Genomic DNA, 25,848 nt, shown 5'->3' on the forward strand with positions numbered 1-25,848 from the left:
TAGAACTTGTTAACATAATGCCTTACTCCTTTTAAGCACACTAGTAGTATTGAGAGGCTGAATAATAATAAGGAAGCTGAGGACATTGCTCTCTATAACGTCCCAGGCAGTGAGAGCCCCTACTTGCTGACAGTTGGGGTCGACTGCATTACTGGGAGGCATGCCAGGTCACCTCGCGGACCTGTCAGATGACTCTGTAATAAGCACTGGTGGAAAGGCCACCTAATTGTCCTCTGCCTCTAATTGGAAATGTAGTAATCTGAGTGGCATTATTCTTTAAACTGTCAGCTGTGAATTTTCAGCTCTTCAGCAGAAATGGTTAGTTACCATGGTGACTTGCATGGTTCTTGCTGAACTCCAGTGAAGAATTATTGAAAAAGCTGAGTTTGGAGGTCAACACTTGGTTTGCCCTGAAAATCAGGAGAAGGGGGGTGGCATGGGAGGTAAGGGTGGGCAGAAATCCATGTTCACTGCAGGTCCTTGGCTGAGGGCTGCACATGCACAAAGCAAGACTTCATAAGGCCTAATAGAAAATGATTACTATGAGATTGAGAGGAGAACAGAGATACCAGGGGGCTGCACAGTGCTCTGAAACCTTGGAGTTATGGCTCAGCCAAAAGTACGCAGTTGAGACCTCAGAAAGGCTATATATTACAAGCGTGGATGACACCCTAGGACCAAGGACAAAATTAAAATAGACTCACCTTAATTAAAAATAAAAGTAAGCCTGACAGTTTCAAAAGGCACTTTCAGAACAAAACTCAACACCTTTAAAAGGAAACAACATAATCCAGACTTTCTGCAAGGTTGGTTTCATCTGCAATGTCTAACATATAATAAAAAAAAAATTACTAGACTTGCAAAGAATCAGGAATTGTGACTCATAATAAAGGGGAGGAAGATGGAGTCAGCCCAATAGAAATAGATCCTGAGATAATGGAACTTAAAGGAAAAGATGAGTGGACAGGGGAATCTCTGAAGAGAAATGGAAACTATTTTTTTTTAAAAAACTGGAAATCTAGAACAGAAAAGTGCAACTTCTAAAATGGAAAATTTATTGTTTGAGCTGCAGAGGGATGAGTAAGGGTTAAGTAGGCCATAAAGCTATAGGGGAACCCCCATCCCCCCACATAGAGAACATAACAAGTGGTAGCCCTAAAACAGAAATGGATATGACAAGTTTGAGAAGCTGAAATAATGACAGTATACCTGAAACTAAGAGAGCCAAGAGGAGAAACTCAAGATAGGGCTGGAGAACCTGAATAGGTGGTTAGGGGCCAGATCAGGCAACGCCTTTTAGGTCTTAAGAAATATGTACTTTATCATGGGGTCCCTGAGAAGCCATTAAAGGATTCTAAAGAAGGGAATGACATGGTCAGATTTGTGCTTTTATAAATTCACTGTGGAAAGGGCAAGTGTGGGTGCAGAGAGACTAGTTAGGAGGTTATTGCAATGGTCCAGGCATGCATAACTTAGACTTAGATGGTAGTGGAAAGAGATGGGTAGGTTAGAAAAATATTCAGATGGTGAAATCTGTAGAACTTGGTGATAATGAATGAGAGTGTGTAGGAGATGATGTCATCAAGAAAGACCCTGACTTGGACACAAAGTGAATGATTAAGCTACTCACTGGGATAGGGAGTCCTGGAAGAGACATAGTCCTGACCCTTTTGAGTTTGCAGTGGCCATGAGTCATTTGAGTAGAGATGTAGAAATAAATGATGCTTGGATAAATGGGTCCAAAACTTCAAAGAAGATCAAATGAGATAGGACATCTACTTTAAAACCTGGTATAACAGTAATGGTGTTGAGTTAGTGATGAGGTCCTATTTAGATAAGGATGAGATATTGAGTCAACAATGCTTTTAGCTGCAAGTAAATAAAAACTCAAGCAGTAGCTTAACAGATGGGAGGTTACTTCCCACACAAGAAGTCCCAGTTGCTGGGACCAAATTGGGAGAGGACTTTGAGTTGGCATTTCTGTGATTCTCATGACCTTTCCTTCCTACCTATTACTCATGGTTGCAAGATGGCTGCTGCAGATCAGACATCACGCTTCCATTCAAGACAGAAAGAAGCAAAAGAGGCAGTGTGAGTGACTAGAATGCAAGAACTTTCCCACAAACCCAAAGCCAATTTCCACTGATGTTCTGTTAGCCCCGGTTGTGTCATGTGACTACACCCAGCTTCAAGGAAAACTAGGAAAGCAGGCTCAGGCTTTTTAGCTTCTATAGTCAAGATGGTTGGGGGAAGGGGATGGGGAATGGGTGCTGGGATGGCCGGTGAGCTGTGCCTGCCACAGTTATCTTTAGAGCTCTGTATTTACATCTAGTTTTGCAGCTCTGAGGGCTGCCTCTGTGATGTACAGCTGGTGGTCTGCTTGGAAGCATGGCTGTGAAGGAGCCCTCCTTTCGTTCACTTAACTTCCAAATTATAAAGACGATGCCTGATGTAAAAATTACAGGGAACCCTGAAATATAAAAATCCTTTATTAAGGCTGTTCTGTGGCGTATTTGATTTTCCTCCCTTTACCCCCCCCCCCAACCAAGTCTTCCTAGGATTGTTTGCTTTATGAAACGTTAAAAGTGATTTCAGCCACTCGTTCTGTGAAAAAGAAAACTGGCAGTAGGAGTATCTGAAGAAAATGAATTAGTCTTGGCAGAGATGTGTGGGAGGATTCTTGTGGGCAGCACCACGAGGTGAGAGGAAGGGGAGGAGGGCGGATTGGAGACTCATACAGAAAGCAAGAGGGATTCAAAGCCGGATGGAACGAATGCTTCAGTTCCTGACAACAGGGTGACAATTGGAAGGCGAGACAAATAGACAGCTTCCCGTTTGAACTTTTCTGATAGATTTGTGGTTTTGGTTTCTGTGCGGCTTCCTTTAGCCCCCAGAGGCTGACTTCTTGCAGGCCCTCAGCTGCCGGGACACTATACATGGACTCCTCTTTGGCGTTAAGATGGACATAATCATGCCCTGATGGTGCTTAGTCAATGCCCACACCAAATTGGTGCTTATGTTTTTTAAGTTTCCAGGAGTTACCTGGCAACTGCTAGAATGTGAACCAAGTCTGTGATCACCTCCCACTTCCTATCTGCTTGCCCCTGATCTGATCAGTTCTCAGGCTTTCACTTACACCATCTTATTGAACCTTCACATTATTCTTTGGAGGGTAGATACATCTGTTATCCCTGTTTTACTGATGAGGAAACTAAGGCTCACACTGGTCATAAGTAACAGCACTGGGATTCAAATCCAGGTGCTTGAGCTCTTCACTGGCAGTATGTGCCACTTCTCAGGTAGCCTGAATTCATTCTTTCTCTCCCCAGCTGTATTCTTGACTAGGTGCTAAGAATACAGGTGAGAAAAGCTGAGGTCCCTGCTCTTTGGGAGCTTGGAGGCTAGTGCAGGAGACATTCGCAGACATGAGAGGTCACAGCCGTTGGGATCAACATCACATTGCAGGAGAGTGCAGGGGAGGCGAGGAAAAGCCCCAGCTCTACCCAGTGGTCTGAGGAGGTATCACAAGATGGTGATGAAAGATGGGAAGTGCAGAATATCTGTAAGGGAGCGTTTTGTTGCCTCCCAGACATGCAGGAAACTTCACGCTTCACAAGTATTTCCAAGTAGAATTTCTGCTGGCAAGAAGCAGATGGGCAACAGTGAGCCCTTATGAAATCAGGGAGGATGGGAGGTAATAAGCCACCCATTTCCCTGCCCCCTCTGCGCCTCTCATCTTGGTTTCATGTTGCACTTGTGGGTAAAGTAGAGATGCCTTTACCAGAACGCACTGGTCTTGTTGGACACTGCAAAGAGTGAAACTCTGGAGTTGGAGAGCCAAGGAGGTGAGGGAAGGGAATGAGGCTTATGACAGGAGCTCCTTGGGGAGGTGGAGGAGGAGGCTGGAGCAGGACAGCCCCGGAGAAGCAGCGGTACAAGGGTCTAGTCCCCTGGGTGCCCCTGGCTGCTTAAGAGTCCCCTGCACTCTGAAGTGGGGACCCTTGGGCACCCTTGTTCTAATCCCGAGGCCTTGAGTTCCCTGTGAAAGCATTTGGCTGTCTGCTGGAAAGTGGGCTGTCGCCTGGCTTTCTGCTTCTACCCTCAGGTCCTCTCCCAGCCCCAGAACAGAGAGAGTGCCAGGAAGCACCTCCTCGTAACAGCATGCAAGTCCTTCTGTGCTCTCAGAAAACTTTGCAAAGGGATTGATCAGTGAGGTTTGGCGACTTGACCCCACCTTGTCCCCCGAAAAAGACCCTTGGCCCCAGTGTCGCCTGCTGTGTGTTCAGCCTGGCCCTTCGCACGGTGGGCGTGTGCACAGATTAGATGTTGGCCGAGGAAGCAAAGTTTCTGAGAACCAAGAGGAGCAAGTGAGAAACATTTAACGAACTGTCAGCTTCTCTGCAGGGCAGTTGGGATAAAAAGCCGTGAGGATCCAGACCAGGGCCAGATTTAACAGCGCTAATGCTGAGGTGTATCTACTGTGAGGGTTAGGGTTAAGCCCAGTGGCTTTAACGCTGTTACTGCATTCACCCCCACTGTGCCCCTCTGTGGCCAGTCAGGGCTGAGCGTGGCCTTATTCCTCCCTCCTTGTAAAAAGCAGTTTATCAGCTCCTGCGTGGTAGCGGGGGCAGAGCCCATACAGCTCTGGACCCCGGGACTCAGACCAGTGCTCAGACGCATTCTCGGAGCCAGCTTCCTGCCCGAGTTCTCCCCCAGGCCTTGGCTGTCTCTTCTTTTGGAAGCAGCAGCCTCTGCTCCCATCCCCAGGATCTGGTTTTGACTCCCTGTCTCACAGAGCTAATTAATTGTTAAATTCTGTTCCTTCTTACATAATACTTCCTTCTGTTCTCTGTGTAACCTGCCTCTCCAGGATCTTTTCTCTCCTAAACCATGAGCCGAACTCTACTCTTCACCTTCCGTCCTGTCCTCTCAGTCCTCCTCAGGGTGATCGTTGTCTGGTGCTAAGGGGCGCAGTGAAGTCCTTCTGGGGGCGTGGGTGGGAGGGGGACAGAGGCGAAAGAAAAGTAGGTGATTTGAGGCTGACAGTCCCCGGCACTTTGCAGGCGAGCAAGAGGCTGCCTGGGGTGTATCAGGAGACTTGTACGCCAGCCTCCCTTCCGGCCCGCAGCCCCAGCCAAGGGGACAGGCTCTTTAATGTCAGCTGGGGCTGAAGGTGAGCCTGTTGGGAGAAGGCCGCCTGCTGGCTCTGAGCAGGCCTTAGGGATAACTTCTGCCTGGAAGAGCTCACCAGAGTTGGTGCAGGGCTGGGTTCCAGCTCTGGATTTGGAAACCATGGTATTTCATGACAGAACAGGCAATGAGATTTCCTGTCCCCTAAATGCAGTGCCTTCCTGCCTGTCTTGGGAATGTCCCCCACCAATGCCTAATCACATCTGTATGTGGCCTCTATTAGGTCAGGTCTCTAGGGCCGCCTTATTTCCTCACCCCAGAGTTCTTGCCCACACCCTGTCCCTCCCATCAGGGAACTGAAGACAGCCCTGCCTGCACACCCACTCCAGAGTGTGTGAGAATGAACGAGAACTTCTGAAGGAAGGAGACACACAGTCTCCAGCTTGGCACACATACTCTGCAAGCCGGAAGGTTTCCTTTTTTTTTTGTTTGTTTCAAGAGGGAATGATTGCAAGGGGAAAATGGGAGAAATACATTAATAATATATTTCTTATTGTGTATTGACAATGAAATAAATTATAAATTTGATTAGGAAAAAAAATGAACAAAGTAAACATTATGTCTTGCTCTTAAACCCTTAGTAGCCTTTCTGAGCTCCCAGCCAGGTCCTTTAGAGCGTAAAGGCCACCTTCTTTCTCAAGGTGTTAGCCTGGACTCCGTGGGAGGTAAAAGATTGATCAGCACCTTGTTGGGGGCAGTCCCTGGTTGTGCTCAGGAGCGCTAGTGAGTGTCACCAACGAACTCCTTTAACTTAGGGAGTCATCTGAATTTTAACACTAGAAGAAACCCGAGAGAACATTGTGCAGGCTCCCCGACATTAGGCTCAGTCTCCTGTGCTTTCTAATCACTGTCCTGATCTGAAAAACATAAAAGCCGACCAAAAAAAAACCCTCATGGGGCTTCCCTGGTGGCGCAGTGGTTGAGAGTCCGCCTGCCGATGCAGGGGACATGGGTTCGTGCCCCGGTCCGGGAAGATCCCACATGCCGCGGAGCGGCTGGGCCCGTGAGCCATGGCCGCTGAGCCTGTGCGTCCGGAGCCTGTGCTCCACAACGGGAGAGGCCACAACAGAGAGAGGCCCACGTACTGCAAAAAAAAAAAAACAAACCCTCGTGCCTGCCTTTACTGCTGCCGGAAATTACAAAGTCAATATGGTGTCTAAAAACGAAGGGATAAATTGTTGCTTTATTTTAAGTAGGCCACATCCTGCCCTCCTCCTGCTCCCCAGGGGGGCTGATGGCCAGCTTGAGATGTCCCTGAAAATTACCGCCTGATCCCATTCCTCATTTTATAACTCAGGCCCCCAAGGCTAGGAAAGCCAGGACCCAACCTGAGTCTCCCAAGCCCTAGGCCTGTGTTTCGTCCGCCTGCTCTTGAGCACTAGTTCCCAAGCAACCAAGTATTTCCGACAACCACATGCAGAGGGCAGACAGTCGGAGGGTGAGTGTTGCAGGAAGCCAGCTAATGCAAGTTAGGAAATGTTATAGGTACAGGGAGAGGGCACAGATGGCCAGATAACGGAAAGTACAGTGATTAGAGGTTTTCTAGTTTGTTCTTGATGGAGTTGGCTTGTTGACCTCAGAGCTGGAGCAGTGTCATGTTTTATGTCATTATTCTCTAATCCAGTGCCCTTTCCTTACCCCAGGGCATTCTAAACCCAGCTGCCTGGAGAACAGTGAGACTGATCCAGTGGCTTCCACTGCTATTAAGGAAGCGAACAGACATTAGCAGATACATACATATCCATATTATATTGTTCCGTTTTGTTTTTCAAAATGTGTTTTCTTATAGAAAGCGACAATTTTCCACAGTATCTTTCCATTTCTCTATTTATTTTGCTTACTATTCCAGGGTGGCTGATTCTGAGTGTCAGAATTGCTTAAAAAAGAGATTTAATCCTTTCTAGAGCTGTAGTAAGTTGTGAACTCTGGTAAAATGCAAACTCTAGTCATTTAAAAACAGTATATTAGCAGCATAATTTTAACTGTGTAAAAGCATATGCACAAGTACACACACTCATACTATGTTTTATCAGTTCTAACACACGATTGGTTTTAAATTTTATGCTCCACTGAGAATGAAAAATGCTCAATCAAAGGCACCATTGATTGTAAGACGTGTCTCAATTTCAGAATTTGTGGGGAAAATATGCATCTCAGTATCACTGGAAGATGGGATATAAATAGGATGGAAGGATATAGAACAAATATTAATAGTGATCTCCCTGGATGCTTAAGTTGATTTTGGGTAACTGTAATTTTTTTCCCCATCCTTTTCTGTCTTTTCCAAATTTTCCATAATGATTATTGTTATTTTGATAATCATAAAACAAAACAGCCTGATAGCAGGGTTATGTCAGCATTTATTTACACATCTTCTTTAGACCTGAGTGTCTTGGAAAGGGATGGTCTTATGTTCTTGCAAGTTTTAAGTTTATAAGCAAGCTTCCAAATCGAAGGCATTTGAGCAGAATGTCCCCTGGGACTGCTGTCCCCATTTTGTTTTTCTTAATTAGACCAATAAACGCTCTTAGTGTTGCTCCCAAAACTCCCCCTTCTCGGAACAAAAGCACCTTTTCAGGCAAGGGTAGCCTAGTGCCACAGATTGGGCTGAGTACCATGTTCTGTTTGCAGGATAGTGATTTAATTTCTCCCTCCTCCTAAGGGGTACAGTTGCAGCCTCTCTCTTGTACTGTGGAGACAGGGGCAGTGAGGTGATGTGGGTGGCCTCTGGGAATCAGAAGCTGTCTCATCAGACAGGTGGCTCTGTCACTGAGAGAGTTTGTCCTCTGCCATCTGCACTCTTAGGTTTTGGTGGTGACATTTCAGAACCTATAGTCACCATCTCTTAGAAGTTAGTGGAATTTAAATCATTTTGCTGCTGAAAAAGTGGGTTACCTGAGACAGGGAAAAAACAAAAAGGCTGGTGTGTGGCCTGAGTTGATACATGAGTAAGTTGATATATGAGTTGATACATGGCTGCCACTGTAGCTTCCTGGTTTCCTTCACCACATCCTTTCCCACAGAGCATGCACACCGGGACATCCATGCTGGTCATACCCAGAAAGCACTTCCTTCTTTCCAGCTATTCGGAAGCTATTTAATAGCACTTGGTTTGTTCCTCCTTTTCACATGGCTCTGAGATACACCCTTGATGTAAGTAAGCATGGGCTGCTTGGTGCCTCTTTTCCTTTTTCCTCTGCAGTCCCATGACCCATACATTGTTGGCAAGTCATACATCATTTGCAGGGTGCCTTGCTTAGAACTGATTATTTCCCTTCTGGGTTAATAGCACTTTCACTGGAATTGAGACCCTTGGATAGCACAACTGAATTTGTAAATAAATGTTTTACATTGAGATGTCACAACAAATGGATTTTGCTAGAAATGCATATTATTTTGCAGAAGAGAGATTAAAGTAGAACCATCAGAGAGAGAGAGGTAAACAAGGTAAACATCATGCCAGAGCTTTTTAATGTGTTTATAGTCTTCATGCACAACTTCATGCCAGAGCCAAAGCAGAAGAGGAAGACTAGGACGTGAGAGAGTTTATTCCTCTAGAATATTCCAGAGGGGACATCTAGATTTTTTAAAGATCTTACTGCCTCCAGAATTGACTTTCCTTTATTACAACTCAAATATATACTGTGTCTTTGGAGTAATTGCACTGAAATGATTCCAGAAACAAAAAGAATAAAGAAATCTTGGCAACAATAATAAGTTTTAGAAAAAATACAGACAAATTATCGTTCAAAAATAATTGCTGGGCTTCCCTGGTGGCGCAGTGGTTGAGAGTCCACCTGCCGATGCAGGGGACACGGGTTCGTGCCCCGGTCCGGGAAGATCCCACATGCCGCGGAGCGGCTGCGCCTGTGAGCCATGGCCGCTGAGCCTGCACGTCCGGAGCCTGTGCTCCACAACAGGAGAGGCCACAACAGTGAGAGGACCGCGTACCGCAAAAAAAAAAAAAAAAAAAAATTGCTAATCAAATCATACTGATTCAGAAGAAGGCTAAGTGTTAAGCTTTTTAAAAATTGTCCATTTTAATTAAATCTCATTAAATCCTGTCTCAAATCTGTAACCAGCTCTCAAGGTTGCAGTTTCTCGACTTTCCCCTTAGTAGCTAATAAATCCACTTGTTTTAAAAGGTCTATATTTCTCAGTTTGCCTAAACTTTTTTTTTTTTTTTTAACCAAGGTCTTTAAAATGTGTCATGTTTTTAAAACCATGCCTTCTAGAATTCTTATTTACGGTCCTGTTGCACCTTGTTCTTCATGCTTTAGCTCACATCCTGTCTTCTCTTGGGAAGTATGGATTTATTCCTGGCATTATTTCTGCTTCTTTGAAGAAACAGTCAGATTAGCCATGTTATATCTAATCCTCTTTTTATCCCCTGCTTTGTAGTTTTCATCTTACTCTTTCTTATTCCTGATTCTATTTTGTATTACTAAAGCCTTTTCAGTTGGATGTTTGCTTCAGCCCATCTCCTGGTGGTACATGCTCTTAAACACAGGCTCACACTGAGACTCATTCCTGTACAGTGTTGTTTCAACTTCTGAAGCCATCTTCATTCACGCGCTGTACCTATGGAGCAACAGTGGCCGTCTTTTCAGACTTATCCTAGTGAAATGATTATAATAGGTCCCCCCAATCCTAACCATAGTACTTCTATATATGCTAAATAATAACCACAGGGAAACTTTACAATTTGACTTCAGTTGAGTATTAAATGCAATAATTATTTGTAAAAATTGAATGAGGAGCCCATTCACGTTGTTCATTTCTAGGTTTTGCATATGGAAGAAGTTGTCTCTTTTTTTAATTTACAGAAAGATGCCTGAAAACTGAGCATGATGGCCCCAGAAAAATCAGATCTGGTGAATTCATTATTTGGGGTCTGCTGTTGACTTGGTCGAGTGAGCCATTTTTTCATTAATTAAGTGAAGGGAGTTGAATAATTAATGGTTTCCAAGTTGTGCCCAAGCCTTGGGAGTTGATGTAGAGGGGTTAGAGGAGAGAGCAGGGCATCTCCTAGAATAGTTCAGCTTTCAACTCTTAGATATTGGGTTCCCTCAGATTTTATTTGAAAAGGGATTTCATAGCACTTTAATAAAGAGTATCAAAACCTGGTACTTCCCCAAGTTTTTGGATTCTATGAGCCAGTAAGATTTCTATAAATTGAGGTTGGCCAGAGTGGGTAAGGGAGGCACTGCCAACTGGCAAACGTAAGGACTTGAGATGAATACCATCTACTGTCACTGTAATTGCAAAACACCACAAAAAGTATATAATCTCAACAAAAACCCCAAACAAACAAACAAATGAAAACAGTTCTTTGCATTGAACAACTGTAGCACTGTAAATGCTCACCAGGCTCTTCTTGTTCTGGTGGAGACTTGGTGGGGCTGGCCCTGGGCTGAGGGGGGCTTGTTGGAAGCTGTTGGGCAGGTGCTTTCTGGAGCCCTGTTCTTCAAAATTCAGTCGTGAATAATGAGTTTATTTTATAGTGGGGACTAAAAAGGGCTTGCTGGGTTATTCTCAAGAGTTTGGTTTCATTTTTTCTTTTTCATTTCTTTTGATTTTTAAAAAATATTCATAGATTTGGTAAGGTTTTAAGCAGGTGGACTTTTTTCCCTGCCACAATTAGCATATCAAAACATTCACATTTCATTCTATTTGAATCTTTTGTCCTCATCGAGATCTGAATATTTTAAGCAAAGCACCTCCATAGGAAGTATTCCAGCTTTGACAGTTCAATCTAGAAGAAAAACACAATGAGGGGGTTTGTAAACTGTGGCTCAGTAATGCAGGGGAAGGGGAGGGGCGTAAAGTGTGTCAGAAATGGACCCCATCAGCTCCGAATTTTCTGTGGCAGGAAAGGATGGAGTGGGAGTTGGGGCTAACCTTCAGATCATATAACGTGGGTTTTATCTGATGGAAAGACATCAGATCCCGTGATACCACACATAGGTTTGTTTGGAAGTTAAATGGAATCTCACTAATCCTTGGAGAGGAAAAGCCGAGGGTCATTCTGAGTTCATAATGCCCTAGTTATGTGCTTGTTGGCATTTAAGACCCCTTAAATCGCTGCATAAATTGAAAAGCTTTCTAAAATATATAATTGTATCAGAAGATTGAGTAATAGTTTATTAGCATTATGTTTTATTTTTCTAATATTAATTAATATATTCAAGATTTTACACTTTTGCTACAATGATATCAGACAGTATAGTTTCAGCTAATATAGATACACATCAGGATGTTGAATTTTTTTTTTTTTTTTTTTGCGGTACGCGGGCCTGTCGCTGTTGTGGCCTCTCCCGTTGCAGAGCACAGGCTCCGGACGCGCAGGCTCAGCGGCCATGGCTCACGGGCCTAGCCGCTCCGCGGCATGTGGGATCCTCCCAGACTGGGGCACGAACCCACGTCCCCTGCATCGGCAGGCAGACTCCCAACCACTGCGCCAGCAGGGAAGCCCAGGATGTTGAAACTTTTAAAATCCATTATTAGTTAGGAAACTTGGTTGAAACAACCTAAAGTTACTCTCGTTAACTTAAGCCAAAAAGGAATTGGTCAGGAGAGGGTCAGGTTCCTCACAGTTGGATGGGAAGGCAGGAGACCCAGGCCTAGGCAGGAATCAGGGAGAACAAGGGCACAGCTGAAGTCTTGTCCTAGGAATGGTCTGGTTAAGTCATTGCTGCCATTGGTACCAGCATCTCCAGCCTCTCAGTTCTGGTGTGGCATTTAAACCAGTTGACCCTGTGCCTCTAGGTCCCCCCTCAGTGTTCCAATTGTACTGAGCCTATGATTGGTTACACTATTTGTTTAGCTTCCACAGAGGAGGAGATGGGGATGGGAAAAGCACCCTCTTTCTAGCTTCCATAGTTGGTGGTGGGGCCCTGCCACTCACTCCATCTTGCAATTCCCCTCCCTACCCCTGCCCCCAAGAAAGAAGAGACTTCAGGTGCTGGGCAGCTTAAACAATAGAAGTTCACTATGCAATTGGGGAGAAAGGTTCTGAGGAAGATGCATTGTAGTTAAATGAGGCCTGAGGAATGAGTTTTTAGCTTCACTCCAATTAGCTAAGTGATGTTGGGCATCTTGTTAAACCTCTGGGAGCCTTTGTGTCCTTATCTGAAGAAAGGGAATTTTGATCACAACCCAAGCCCTATGACTCTATAACCAGAGTCTTCTTTCCAGGAAAAAAATAAAAATATAAATAGGATAATAGAAGCAGGCAGATCTCTAATAAGTGTCTCTTTTAACTTAGAGAATGATAAGCCAAAACTATGTGAAATATGGATGTGGGAAAGCAGGATATAAGGACCTCTGCTGGAGAGTAGTCATTGCATAGTAGAGTATAGGAATGCGTATGAACTTAGGAGTCAGCTACACCTTGCTGCCAGTGCTTTTTCACTGTTCCACCCCATACTTTTGGAGTGACTTAGAGGAAATTTCTGAGACTTGTTTTCTCATCTGTGAGGTGGAGATAATACTTCTTGACTTGTCCTGTTGTGAAGATTAAATGAGGCAACATACATAAAAGTGCCTGCTACACAGGAAGTGTTCTACAAAGGTTACTACTCCCCTCCCTAGATGCCTGGGGATCTGGTTTTGTAGTACTGCTTGCTCTCTGAGACTCTCCCTTGAGTGGAGGGAATTAAATGGGAATTTGATGAGCATTTGCCCAGTTCAAGACACAGTCCTAGGCTCTAGGTCAGGCCCCTTGTGGGGTTTAAAGAAAAACAAGATAGTTTGCACTTGAATCATAGAGATCACAGGCCAACATTTCTCTATGCCATACTCTGGGAACAATGTGGGATAAGAGTTGTGACCTATGTAATACCAAACTTAGTAAGGTTTTGTTTTTACATTTTTATTATAAAATGAAATGCAGATAACCATATAACAAATATATAGCTTTTGAATTATTTTAAAGCAGCTGCCCTTGTAGGTCAAGATAGTGGATCTTACCAGAGCACTCCAGAAGCCCTCTACATGCCTCATCTCAACATAAGTGCCTCCCTGGCCCCAAAGTAGCTACTATCCTAACTTTTAGATAGTAGTCACGTCCTCACATCTCTCTATAGTTTTAGCACCTAAATGTGCCTCCCTAGAGAGTATAGTTTATTCCTACCTTCACTTTTTAAATTTGATGTCTTTCAAGTACTTTAATCTACAGGTTTCCATCTTTATCCCTTTCTTTTTCTTATTTATCAGTTGAAGGACCTGGGCTATTTGGCCCATAGTTTCCTGGGTTTTGCTGATTGAACACTCATGGGGCAGTTCAACATGTCCCTGTGTTCTCTGGATTTCCTGGCACCTTTTATTACACGAAACACAATGTCTTCTACAAGGGAGCTCAGTGGCCATATTATAATTGAAGTGGATGGGAGCATGGAAACTTTGGTACATGATTCATTCATAATTGAGATACCACATGCCATCTTCTAATGTCCATAGCAGCTGGTTTCTTTTGAAAGAATTTCTAGGAAAGCCTTATTTTAGATGAAGTTTACATTGCAGTTCTTACCAACTGACTCATTTTTATCTCTCATGCATCTTTAGGGTAGTATATCAAAGATCGAATCCCAGAAATCCCATTAACCTCTGGGTTATGCTAAAATTAGTTGTTCGGCTTTTCAAGTCTGTGCTGTCAGTAACAGAAACTCTATGTTTCTAATATTTGTTTTGTAACATTCTTAAAATGTTACATGTATGTGTAGCTCTGCAATTTCATGTTCCATTTATGTCGGCCAGGAAGGGAAAATATGGAGAAACTATGGTTTATCTGAAAGATTTTGGGAATAAGCTCTTTCAATCAAGTAAATATTCTCCTTAGCTGAGTGTGTTTATAGGTACCTTTACGTATATGGTTAGTTTCCAAGGAATTCGTATCCAACTAAATATATATAAACTACATATGGAATATAATTCAGCTTTTATTCAGTGAATCATGATCTTATGCTGCCTTACGGCCACCCCTACGAGTGATATTTTTTAAAATATTTATTTATTTGGCTGCACCGGGTCTTGGTTGCAGCACCTGGGATCTTCATTGCAGAGTGTGGGATCTTTTAGTTGCAGCATGCTGGATCTGGTTGCCTGACCAGGGATCGAACCCAGGCCCCCTGCATTGGGGGCACAGAGTCTTAACTGCTGAAGCACCAAGGAAGTCCTTATGAGTGATTTTTAAACACCCCAAAAGTCACATTTAGAAATAAACCTGTATCAAATAAATAAATAAATCTGTATCAATTTTTTTTTTTGGACTTTTGTAACTTTCTCTTAAAGCACAGAGTTTGCAGGCTTAAAATCATGGAATTGGGTCCTCTTGAGGTCCCTGAGGGAGGGAAAGAGAGGGACACCAATGAAACTGAAAGGCCACCAAGGGGCCCACTGAAGAGCCAGGTTCCTGTTGGCTGTGCCGCAGGAGGACAAGGCCACCTGTCCATGGTCAGCAGTGTGTCCCCTGGGACAGGTCTATTGAAACCAGAGCCTTGGCTGACCCAGGTTATTAGAGGTAGGCTTCCTCGTCATTATCAGGGAAAAGAGAAGGGGAAAGGGTTGGTTTCTACATTACCTTGGCAGGAGGCCCATTTCTCTTTTTTTTTTTCACTTTTTCAAAATACCTATTATATATCAGAAACTATAGGTGCTGAGTTTACACTGGTGAACAGAACTCTCAGGGAGCTTATAATGCAGAGAAGGAGCCAGACCGTCAACAAGCAGTCAAACAGACTAGAGAAGAGATGGACCATTAGGGATGTGGGAAGAGCAAGGAGAATGATAGGGGCACCTCTTTACATGGGGAGACTCAGCAGCCACTGTATAGAGGGTGAGGAAACGGTGTTTCAAGGCAAGAACATAGCATGCGCCAAGACCATGAGGCAGGCTTGGTATTTTTGAGAAACTGAAAGAAGGCCACTTTTTTTTTTAACTTTACAATAAATTTTATTGACTTTTTTATTCTTTATACAAAAGGAACTGCTTATACACTGTGTGATTGTTGCTTTAATTTTTTTTTGAATTTTATTTATTTTCTTATACAGCAGGTTCCTATTAGTTATCCATTTTATACATATTAGTGTATACATGTCAATCCCAATCTCTCAATTCATCACACCACCACCACCACCCACCGCTGCTTCCCCCCTTGGTGTCCATACGTTTGTTCTCTACATCTGTGTCTCAGTTTCTGCCCTGCAAACTGATTCATCTGTAAATAGTGCTGCAGTGAACATTGGGGTGCATGTGTCTTCAAATTTGAATTATGGTTTTCTCTGGGTATATGCCCAGTAGTGGGATTACTGGGTCATAAGGCAATTCTATTTTTAGTTTTTTAAGGAGCCTCCATAGTGTTCTCCATAGTGGATGTACCAATTTACATTCCCACCAACAGTGCAAGAGGGTTCCCTTTTCTCCACACCCTCTCCAGCATTTGTTCTTTGTAGATTTTCTGATGATGCCAATTCTAACTGGTGTGAGGTGATACCTCATTGTAGTTTGGATTGCACTTCTCTAATAATTAGTGATGTTGAGCAGCTTTTCATGTGCTTCCTGGCCATCTGTATGTCTTCTTTGCAGAAATGTCTATTTAGGTCTTCTGCCCATTTTTGGATTGGGTTGTTTGATTTTTTAATATTGAGCTGCATGAGCTGTTTATATATTTTGGAGATTAATCCTTTGTCCGTTAATCCGTTTGCAAATATTTTCTCCCATTTTGAGGGTTGTCTTTTCGTCTTGTTTATGGTTTGCTTTGCTGTGCAAAAGCTTCTAAGTTTCATTAGGTCCCATTTGTTTAATTTTGTTTTTATTTCCATTACTGTAGGAGGTGGATCAAAAAAGACCTTGCTGTGATTTATGTCAAACACTGTTCTTCCTATGTTTTCCTCTAAGAGTTGTATAGTGCCTGGTCTTACATTTAGGTCTTACATTTAGGTCTTACATTTAGGTCTCTAATCCATTTTGAGTTTATTTTTGTGTGTGGTGTTAGGGAGTATTCTAATTTCATTCTTTTACATCTAGCTGTCCAGTTTTCCCACACCACTTATTGAAGAGACTGTCTTTTCTCCATTGTATATCCTTGCCTCCTTTGTCATAGATTAGTTGACCATAGGTGTGTGGGTTTATCTCTGGGCTTTCTATCCTGTTCCATTGATCTATATTTCTGTTTTTGTGCCAGTACCATATTGTCTTGATTACTGCAGCTTTGTAGTATAGCCTGAAGTCAGGGAGTCCGATTCCTCCAGCTCCGTTTTTTTCCCTTAAGACTGCTTTGGCTATTCGGGGTCTTTTGTGTCTCCGTACAAATTTTAAGATTTTTTGTTCTAGTTCTGTAAAAAATGCCATTGGTAATTTGATAGGGATTGCATTGAATCTGTAGATTGCTTTGGGTAGTATAGTCATTTTCACAATATTGATTCTTCCAATCCAAGGACATGGTATATCTCTCCATCTGTTGGTATCATCTTTAATTTCTTTCAACAGTATCTTATAGTTTTCTGCATACAGGTCTTTTGTCTCCCTAGGTAGGTTTTTTCCTAGGTATTTTATTCTTTTTGTTGCAGTGGTAAATGGGAGTGTTTCCTTAATTTCTCTTTCAGATTTTTCATCTTTAGTATATAGGAATGCAAGAGATTTCTGTGCATTAATTTTGTATCCTGCAACTTTACCAAATTCATTGAGTAGCTCTAGTAGTTTTCTGGTGGCATCTTTAGGATTCTCTATGTATAGTATCATGTCATCTGCAAACAGTGACAGTTTTACTTCTTCTTTTCCAATTTGTATTCCTTTTCTTCTCTGATGGCCGTGGCTAGGACTTCCAAAACTATGCTCAATTATAGTGGCAAGAGTGGACGTCCTTGTCTTGTTCCTGATCTTAGAGGAAATGCTTTCAGTTTTTCACCATTGAGAATGATGTTTACTGTGGGCTTGTCGTATATGGCCTTTATTATGTTGAGGTAGGTTCCCTCTATGCCTACTTTCTGGAGAGGTTTTATCCTAAATGGGTGTTGAATTTTGTCAAAAGCTTTTTCTGCATCTATTGAGATGATCGTATAGTTTTGGGTTTTTTTGGTTGTTGTTGTTGTTGTTGTTGTTTTTTGCGGTACATGGGCCTCTCACTGTTGTGGCCTCTCCCATTGAGGAGCACAGGCTCCGGATGCGCAGGCTCAGTGGCCATGGCTCACAGGCCTAGCTGCTCCGCGGCATGTGGGATCTTCCCGGACCGGGGCACGAACCTGTGTCCCCTGCATCAGCAGGCAGACTCTCAACCACTGCACCACCAGGGAAGCCCAATCATATGGTTTTTATTCTTCAATTTCTTAATCTGGTGTATCACATTGATTGATTTGCATATATTGAAGAATCCTTGCATCCCTGGGATAAATCCCACTTGATCATGGTGTATGATCCTTTTAATGTGTTGTTGGATTCTGTTTGCTAGTATTTTGCTGAGGATTTTTGCATCTATATTCGTCAGTGACATTGGTCTGTAATTTTCTTTCTTTGTAGTATCTTTGTCTGGTTTTGGTATCAGGGTGATGGTGGCCTCATAGAATCTGTTTGGGAGTGGTCCTTCCTCTGCAATTTTTTGGAAGAGTTTGAGAGGATGGGTGTTAGCTCTTCTCTAAATGTTTGATACAATTCACCTGTGAAGCCATCTGGTCCTGGACTTTTGTTTGTTGGAAGATTTTTAATCACAGTTTCAATTTCGTTACTTGTGATTGGTCTGTTCGTATTTTCTGTTTCTTCCTGGTTCAGTCTTAGAAGGTTATACCTTTCTAAGAATTTGTCCATTTCTTCCAGGTTGTCCATTTTATTGGCATAGGGTTGCTTGTAGTAGTCTCTTCAGATGTTTTGTATTTCTGCGGTGTCTGTTGTAACTTCTCCTTTTTTATTTCTAATTTTATTGATTTCAGTCCTCTCTCTCTTGATGAGTCTGGCTAATGGCTTATCAATTTTGATTATCTTCTCAAAGAACCAGCTTTTAGTTTTATTGATCTTTGCTATTGTGTTCTTTGTTTCTATTTCATTTATTTCTGCTCTGATCTTTATGATTTCTTTCCTTCTGCTAACTTTGGGTTTTGTTTGTTCTTCTTTCTCTAGTTCCTTTAGGTGTAAGGTTAGATTGTTTATTTGACATTTTTCTTGTTTCTTGAGGTAGGCTTGTATATAGCTATAAACTTCCCTCTTAGAACTGCTTTTGCTGCATCCCATAGGTTTTGGATTGTTGTGTTTTCATTGTCACTTGTCTCTAGGTGTTTTTTGATTTCCTCTTTGATTTGTTCAGTGATCTCTTGGTTATTTAGTAATGTACCGTTTAGCCTCCATGTGTTTATGTTTTTACATTCTTTTCCCCTGTAATTGATTTCTAATCTTATAGCGTTGTGTTCAGAAAAGAAGCTTGATGTGATTTCAGTTTTCTTAAATTTACTGAGGCTTGATTTGTGACCCAAGATGTGATCTATCCTGGAGAATGTTCCGTGCACACTTGAGAAGAAAGTGTAAACTGCTGTTTTTGGATGGAATGGCCTATAAATATCAATTAAATCTATCTGGTCTATTGTGTCATTAAAGCTTGTGTTTCCTTATTAATTTTCTGTTTGGATGATCTGTCCATTGGTGTAAGTGAGGTGTTAAAGTCCCCCACTATTACTGTGTTACTGTCAATTTCCTCTTTTATAGCTGTTAGCAGTTGGCTTATGTATTAAGGTACTCCTATGTTGGGTGCATATGTAATTGTTATATCTCCTTCTTGGATTGATCCCTTGATCATTATGTAATGTCCTTCCTTGTCTCTTGTAACATTCTTTATTTTATCTGATATGAGTATTGCTACTCCAGCTTTCTTTTGATTTCCATTTGCATGGAGTATCTATTTCCATCCCCTCACTTTCAGTCTGAATGTTTCCCTTGGTCTGAAGTGGGTCTCTTGTAGACAGCATATATATGGGTCTTGTTTTTGTATCCATTCAGCAAGCCTGTGTCTTTTGGTTGGAGCATTTAATCCATTCACGTTTAAGGTAATTATCGATATGTATTTTCATATTTCCATTTTCTTAATTGTTTTGGGTTTGTTTTTATAGGTTCTTTTCTTCTCTTGTGCTTCCCACTTAAAGAAGTTCCTTTAGCATTTGTTGTAGAGCTGGTTTGGTGGTGCTGAATTCTCTTAGCTTTTGCTTGTCTGTAAAGCTTTTGATTTCTCTGTCTAATCTGAATGAGACCCTTGCCGGGTAGAGTAATCTTGGTTATAGTTTCTTCCCTTTCATCACTTTAAGTATATCCTGCCACTCCTTTCTGGGCTGCAGAGTTTCCACTGAAAAATCAGCTGATAACCTTATGGGGATTCCTTTGTATGTTATGTTTCGCTTTTCCCTTGCTGCTTTCAATAATTTTTCTTTGTCTTTAATTTTTGCCAGTTTGATTACTATGTGTCTCGGCGTGTTTCTCCTTGGGTTTATCCTGTATGGGACTCTCTGCACTTCCTGGACTTAGATGGCTATTTCCTTTCCCATGTTAGGGAAGGTTTCGACTATAATCTCTTCAAATATTTTCTCTGGTCCTTTCTCTCTCTATTCTCCTTTTGGGACCTCCATAATGCGAATGTTGTTATGTTAAATGTTGTCCCAGAGGTCTCTTAGGCTGTCTTCATTTCTTTTTATCCTTTTTTCTTTATTCTGTTCCACAGCAGTGAATTCCACTATTCTGTGTTCCATGTCCCTTATCCGTTCTTCTGCCTCAGTTATTCTGCTATCAATTCCTTCTAGTGTATTTTTCATTTCAGTTATTGTGTTGTTCATCTCTATTTGTTTGTTCTTTAATTCTTCCAGATCTTTGTTAAACTTTTCTTGCATCTTCTCAATCTTTGCCTCCATTCTTTTTGCGAGGTCCTGGATCATGTTCACTATCATTATTGTGAATTCTTTTTCTGGAAGGTTTCCTATCTCCACTTCATTTAGTTGTTTTTCTGGGGTTTTATCTTGTTCCTTCATCTGGTACATAGCCCTCTGCCTTTTCATCTTGTCTATCTTTCTGTGAATGTGGTTTTTGTTCCACAGGCTGCCGGATTTTAGTTCTTCTTGCTTCTGCTGTCTACCCTCTGGTGGATGAGGCTATCTAAGAGGCTTGTGCAAGTTTCCTGATGGGAGGGACTGGTGGTGGGTAGAGCTGGCTGTTGCTTTGGTGGGCTGAGCTCAGTAAAACTTAAATTCACTTGTCTGCTGATGGATGGGGCTGGGTTCCCTCCCTGTTGGTTGTTTAGCCTGAGGCGACCCAACACTGAAGCCTACCCGGTCTCTTTGGTGGGGCTAATGGCAGACCCTGGGAGGGCTCATGCCAACGAGTACTTCCCGGAACTTCTGCTGCCAGTGTCTCCGTGGTGAGCCACAGTCATCCCCTGCCTGTGAGACCCTCCAACACTAGCAGGTAGGTCTGGTTCAGTCCCTTATGGGGTCACTGCTCCTTCCGCTTGGTCCCAATGAGCACAGTACTTTGTGTGTTCCCTCCAAGAGTGGAGTCTCTTTTTCCCCCAGTCCTGTCAAAGTCCTGCAATCGAATCCCACTAGCATTCAAAGTCTGATTCTCTAGGAATTCTCCTTCCGTTGCCAGACCCACAGATTGGGAAGCCTGACGTGGGGCTCAGAACCTTCACTCCAGTGGGTGGACTTCTGTGGTATAAGTGTTCTCTGTTTGTGAGTCACCCACCCAGCAGTTATGGAATTTGATTTTATTGTGATTGTGCCCCTCCTGCCATCTCATTGTGATTTCTCCTTTGTGTTTGGATGTGGGGTATCATTTTTGGTGAGTTCCAGTGTCTTCCCATCGATGATTGTTCAGCAGTTTGTTGTAATTCTGGTGTTCTTGCAGGAGGGAGTGAGAGCACGTCCTTCTACTCCACCATCTTGAACCAATCTCGTTGCTCTGACTTTTTTTTTTTTGAGGTATAGTTGATTTACAATATTATGTTAGTTTCAGGTATATAATGTAGTGATTGAAAATTTTTATAGATTATACTCCATTCATAGTTATTATAAGATACTGGCTATATTCCTTGGGCAGTACAATATATCCTTGTAGCTTATTTATTTTATACATAATAGTTTGTACCAAAAGAAAGCCACTTTTTTTTTTTTTTTTTTTTTTTAAGAAAGCCACTTTAATTGAAGTAATGAACAGTCAGGAACCTGAAGCAGGACTTTTACCACCTTCTCAAAAGTCAGTTTTCACTCAGGCAAATACTGAAACATAATGGTCCTTTTGGGCAACTTTACTTGACCCATAAAGCATTTTGTATATCCTATGGAAAGCCATCTCACAAGCACAGATGTTGGAATATATGTATGGCATTGACACATGTTGATCTGCTTATTGTACTTAAAACTAGCAACTCTGGTTTTCCTTGATCCTGCCCTGGGAGATTGGGCAGTACGGTTTCATCAACATCATGAATTGGCTTAAGCATAGGTCATGCTGAATTATGAAGTTTCAAAACTTACCTAAAATATTTCTGAATCTTTGTCATCAGCTATTTGGCTTTTGTGGATCTCCTTTCCAAATGACCAGGTAGACTATAAAATACCCACGGTTTCTAATTAATGACATTTCCTCATAAAAAACGTTTTTATCTTTCGTGATTAATGGTCCGGAAATGGGAGAACCCTAGAATCATTTTGTTGAAGATGACCTATAAACATGAGCTGGGTAGTTGGGTCTCTGCATGAGGATTATGCCAGGTGTCACACAGCTAGGTTCCTATTGGTAGCAAAAAGGAAGCTACTGAGCCTTAGTGTGACGTTGCGTTAAAAGGACAGCTTGAGCTCTTCACTGAGGCTTTCCAGTGCTCTCCTTTTCCAATTTTGCACACATGTCTGGTTTCTATTTTAATATTAGTGTAACTCCGTTCCCTCTTTCCTTTGCTTTTCTCTCAAGATTGACAGCCCCATGGCAGGAAGGCTCACCCTGTTATTGACTGGTCATTGCACCCTACTGTGGACTGGGCAGGCACTCTTTAGTTGCTTCTTTTCCCTTCCTTTCTTTTCTTTTTGGAGCTTTTCTTTCCTCACCCACCCACTTCCTATGACTTTCCTTCTCCTCTGTGGTCCACCCCCCAAATCTTTTATATCTCTCCCTACTTTTCACTCTGTTACTTTTCTTCCCTACCCTCCCACTATTTTTCTTTTCCCTTGATTCATTTCCACAACCCGTGTCCCATCTTCTTTGATGCTAATAGCATTTGGCATTGCAGTTTGATCAGTTACCCAACGAATAGCCGCAGGCTCCATGTGTGCATTATTTAAACTTCATTTTAGGGACTCTGGCACATCCTGCTTTGTGTATGCCCAAGTCTCCAATGCCTAGATGATGTCCTTGTGTTTAGGGTTGGGGAGTTAATACATTCCTGGGAATAAACAAATGAATGAACACATTGCTGGTCAACTTGATGGTGTCCATAATCCACAATTTCTGCCTCAGAAGAAATTTCTGGATCTTGAAACTTGCAGGCTCTCCCGAATAAGTGAGAATGGATGGATAGATAGATGACAAGTGTAGAAAATGCTCTGTGTTGTTTATCACACGATAGAGTAAGTCTCTGCCCTGTAGGCAAAAGAATGCAGTTAGTAAGGTCTGGGTTTTAGTCCTGGCTTGTCCTTTCCTGCAGGCTTGCATGAGAAAGCTATACGCTTTTTCAGTGTGGGTTCATTAATCTGAAAGTGAGCTACCTTACCCAGAGTGTGTGAGAAGAGATGTGTTTAAAAGCACTTTATGAATTACAAAACACTACACGAATAAAGCATCGTTATGTTGCCTGTATTTGTCATAATACAATTAGGAATTTAAAATTGGACTCTTATTATAAATATATGATTTACTTTTAAACTTATTTGTTGAAAGAATTTATCTCATCTTCAAATAAAGGGATGGCATGAGCTTGAGACCATAGAGAATAGTTTATTGAAAAGCCTCCCTTTTGTAGGATTTTAGGATTAAAATTAGACGATGAAAATAAATGTGTGCTTTTAATAGTAAATGTTACACAAATCAATGTGATGGTTTCCCTTATGCTAATTTTTATTTTTTAAATAAACTTATAATGTTCTATATATGATACAGTTGAGTTGTAGAATAGCCATACCTGTGAATGACTTATCTTAGGGTTTAAAAATTCATAAACTTGAACTTCTTTTGTTTAGGTCCCAGACTGTGGAGGAGAATGCACTAACCACATCCATCAAAGATGTTAATCATGGTCTCCCCTTGTTAATTTTCTTCTCTCTCTGAAACCTTGGCCCACTCAAAATAGAGAAGTGAGTGAAACCCATCTCACTAAATTGAGTCATGATGAGTGCATCTGTGTGACCTTTGCTGGGCCTCTCTGATTGACAAGTGAAGAAGAAAAGGGCTAAATCCTGAACCTCCTTCAGTGTCCCCAGCTCTCCCACCTTAGCGATCCCCAGATCACTTGTTTTGTCTTAAGTAAGCTGTGTGCTTCTACCTCTCCGTTCTCCTTTCATTCCTACAGCCCATGCAGGACGCGCTGGCAGACCTTCCAGAATGGTACGGAATAAAAGGCATGCAGGCCCACTGGATCGGGGACTGTGTGGGCTGCCATTTGGACTTCACATTAAAGGTGATCGAGCAAGAGCATCTCCAGCAATTAATGCTCAGAAACTCCCTTCTGTATTTTTAGAACTCTTTGAAGAGACCAGCAACTTGAGACTCTGCAACAGTGCTATCCAGTAGAAAGATACTGAGAGTCACATATGTAATTTCAAATTTTCTAGTAGCCACATTTTTTAAAGTGCAAAGAAACAGGTGAAATTAATTTTAATAACATTTTATTTAACTCATTACATCCAGAATTTTCATTTCAAGATGTGATCACATTGTAGGCCTTTGCTTCTTCACCAGGGTGAGGGATGCAGGTCTCTGAGCCACCTGGCTACTGTATGTGGAATGTCTTCTGTATTCTCTCCCTTGCCCTATATTTTATCGTGAAAGTGTTTCCACCTCCATTCCTGGACCCACCTGAAAATGAGACATCTCCGGAGGGAACACTCTCAGTCCTGCAGGTACAGGGCCATGTGGCTGTGCCTCTGAGGCCCCTCGCCTGGCTCCATAGGTGACACCTAATTGGCACTCAGTCCACAGTGTGGACTTTTAGTTCTGGGCCCCAAGCGCTTCGCACATCATTGGCACTTTGTGAGCACATTTGAATGTGTGAACAAAGGAGGATCTGGCCTCTCTGTGTCCCTTGTGTCTGTCACATAGTTGGCATTCAGTTGGTGCCTAATGTTTGACTCTTCCTTGAAAGGCATTTAACCAGCCCTAGGAGCACACATTCTTGAGCTCAGCTCAGGCTGTCCTTTCTTTCCTATTCAAAATGGAATTAGCCTCAGTGTCTTTTTCTGGTTAGAAATGTTGATGTCTTTATTTGTAACTTAAATCCTGGAGGAAAGTATAGCTCCTTTCTCAGGACGAATAACATTGACAGTTATTATTGATTTGTGAACAAAGGAGCCAAGAACCGGGGAAGGCATCCTTCTGAGCATGCTTTGACCCCCTTTGATTTGGGGCCCCCAAGTACGCCTGGTTGTGGGCACTGGGGAGGCCTCCTGAAAGAGGAGCTGTGACCCTCTTCTCTCTTGCCCTTTCTGCCCCTGCCAGGGACCACCTCAGGTCCCCACATCCCTGTGGCTATGGTCAGAAGCTGTCACCACTATCTGGGATTGGGGAGGGGTGGGAGGAAGGGGTATGGCTGGGGAGCACAGCAGCCCAGAGGGAGGACTGAGAAAATGACTCTGCTTCCCCCCTGCCAGGTTGATGGGCAAGTCACAGGAGAAAAGCTGAGCGCCTACACGGCCACCCCCGAGGCCGTTTACGGCACCGCCCACGTGGCCATCTCTCCCAGCCACAGACTCTTACATGGGCACAGCTCTCTGAAGGAAGCCTTTCGGAAGGCTCTCATCCCTGGCAAAGGTGAGTTGGCAAGTTAAGGTTAAGACGGGGGCATTATGCCTTACGTTTCACAGAGTTCACGGCCCTTTCACATATGTCATCTTGTGTGATCTGTTATTCTCCTTGGCCTAACTTTTCATGTTTTGATTTTAAAACATGAGGATCAAAAAGAACTTTGAAAATGTTAAGTTACTTTGAGTTACTAGTTTGTCCACTTCTTAAGTTTTTGTTTGAAAGCTCAACTCTTTCACTTTAAATATAATCTAGATTTAAAGCTCTTTTCTGATAGGAATAGAATCTGGTACTTAACTTACAATTTTATCATCAAATAAAAGTATACTGACAGGGACAGGAAGGAAGCCAATGACAATTAAAGGAAACATTTCAATAACTTAATTTTAGTATCTTTAAGAATTCACACAGTGATCTGAGCAGACAAGCAGAGTCCTGCTCAATACAGGCCTTAAATGAGTGGATCAAGCTGACCTAGAATTGGCATAGCAGGTGTTGGTCAGTGAGGATTGGGAAGTGCCTATGCATTAGTCAGTATTCCAGGGTTGCAAGCAACAGAATCCATCTCTGGCTAACCCAGGGGAGGAGGGGAACATACTAGAAAGCTGTGGGGAAGAACCAGTCTGGAAGAGGACTTGGACCAGACAGCCATGGGGGTTTGGGCAGTAGGAGCTAATAGTCTCTTGCGTA

The 25,848-nt window shown here is 42.5% G+C and overlaps 1 protein-coding gene across 6 annotated transcripts in view; it reads left to right on the forward strand.

Annotated features, from left to right (window-relative positions):
* Window positions 1-25,848, forward strand: part of LARS2 (leucyl-tRNA synthetase 2, mitochondrial) — a 167,119-nt gene that overhangs the window by 76,400 nt on the left and 64,871 nt on the right. For all 6 annotated transcript variants that reach the window (XM_089918048.1, XM_089918046.1, XM_089918049.1 and 3 more), the window contains 2 exons: window positions 23,711-23,818; window positions 25,008-25,167. In XM_089918048.1, coding sequence (XP_089774174.1) covers window positions 23,711-23,818; window positions 25,008-25,167 — 268 coding nt within the window. The remainder of the gene's footprint in view (window positions 1-23,710; window positions 23,819-25,007; window positions 25,168-25,848) is intronic.

This window comes from Delphinapterus leucas, chromosome 10 (genome assembly GCF_059928025.1).
Source record: "Delphinapterus leucas isolate spDelLeu-1000000601 "Yukka" chromosome 10, BTC_Dleu_Yukka2, whole genome shotgun sequence".
NCBI classification, from domain to species: Eukaryota; Metazoa; Chordata; class Mammalia; order Artiodactyla; family Monodontidae; genus Delphinapterus; species Delphinapterus leucas.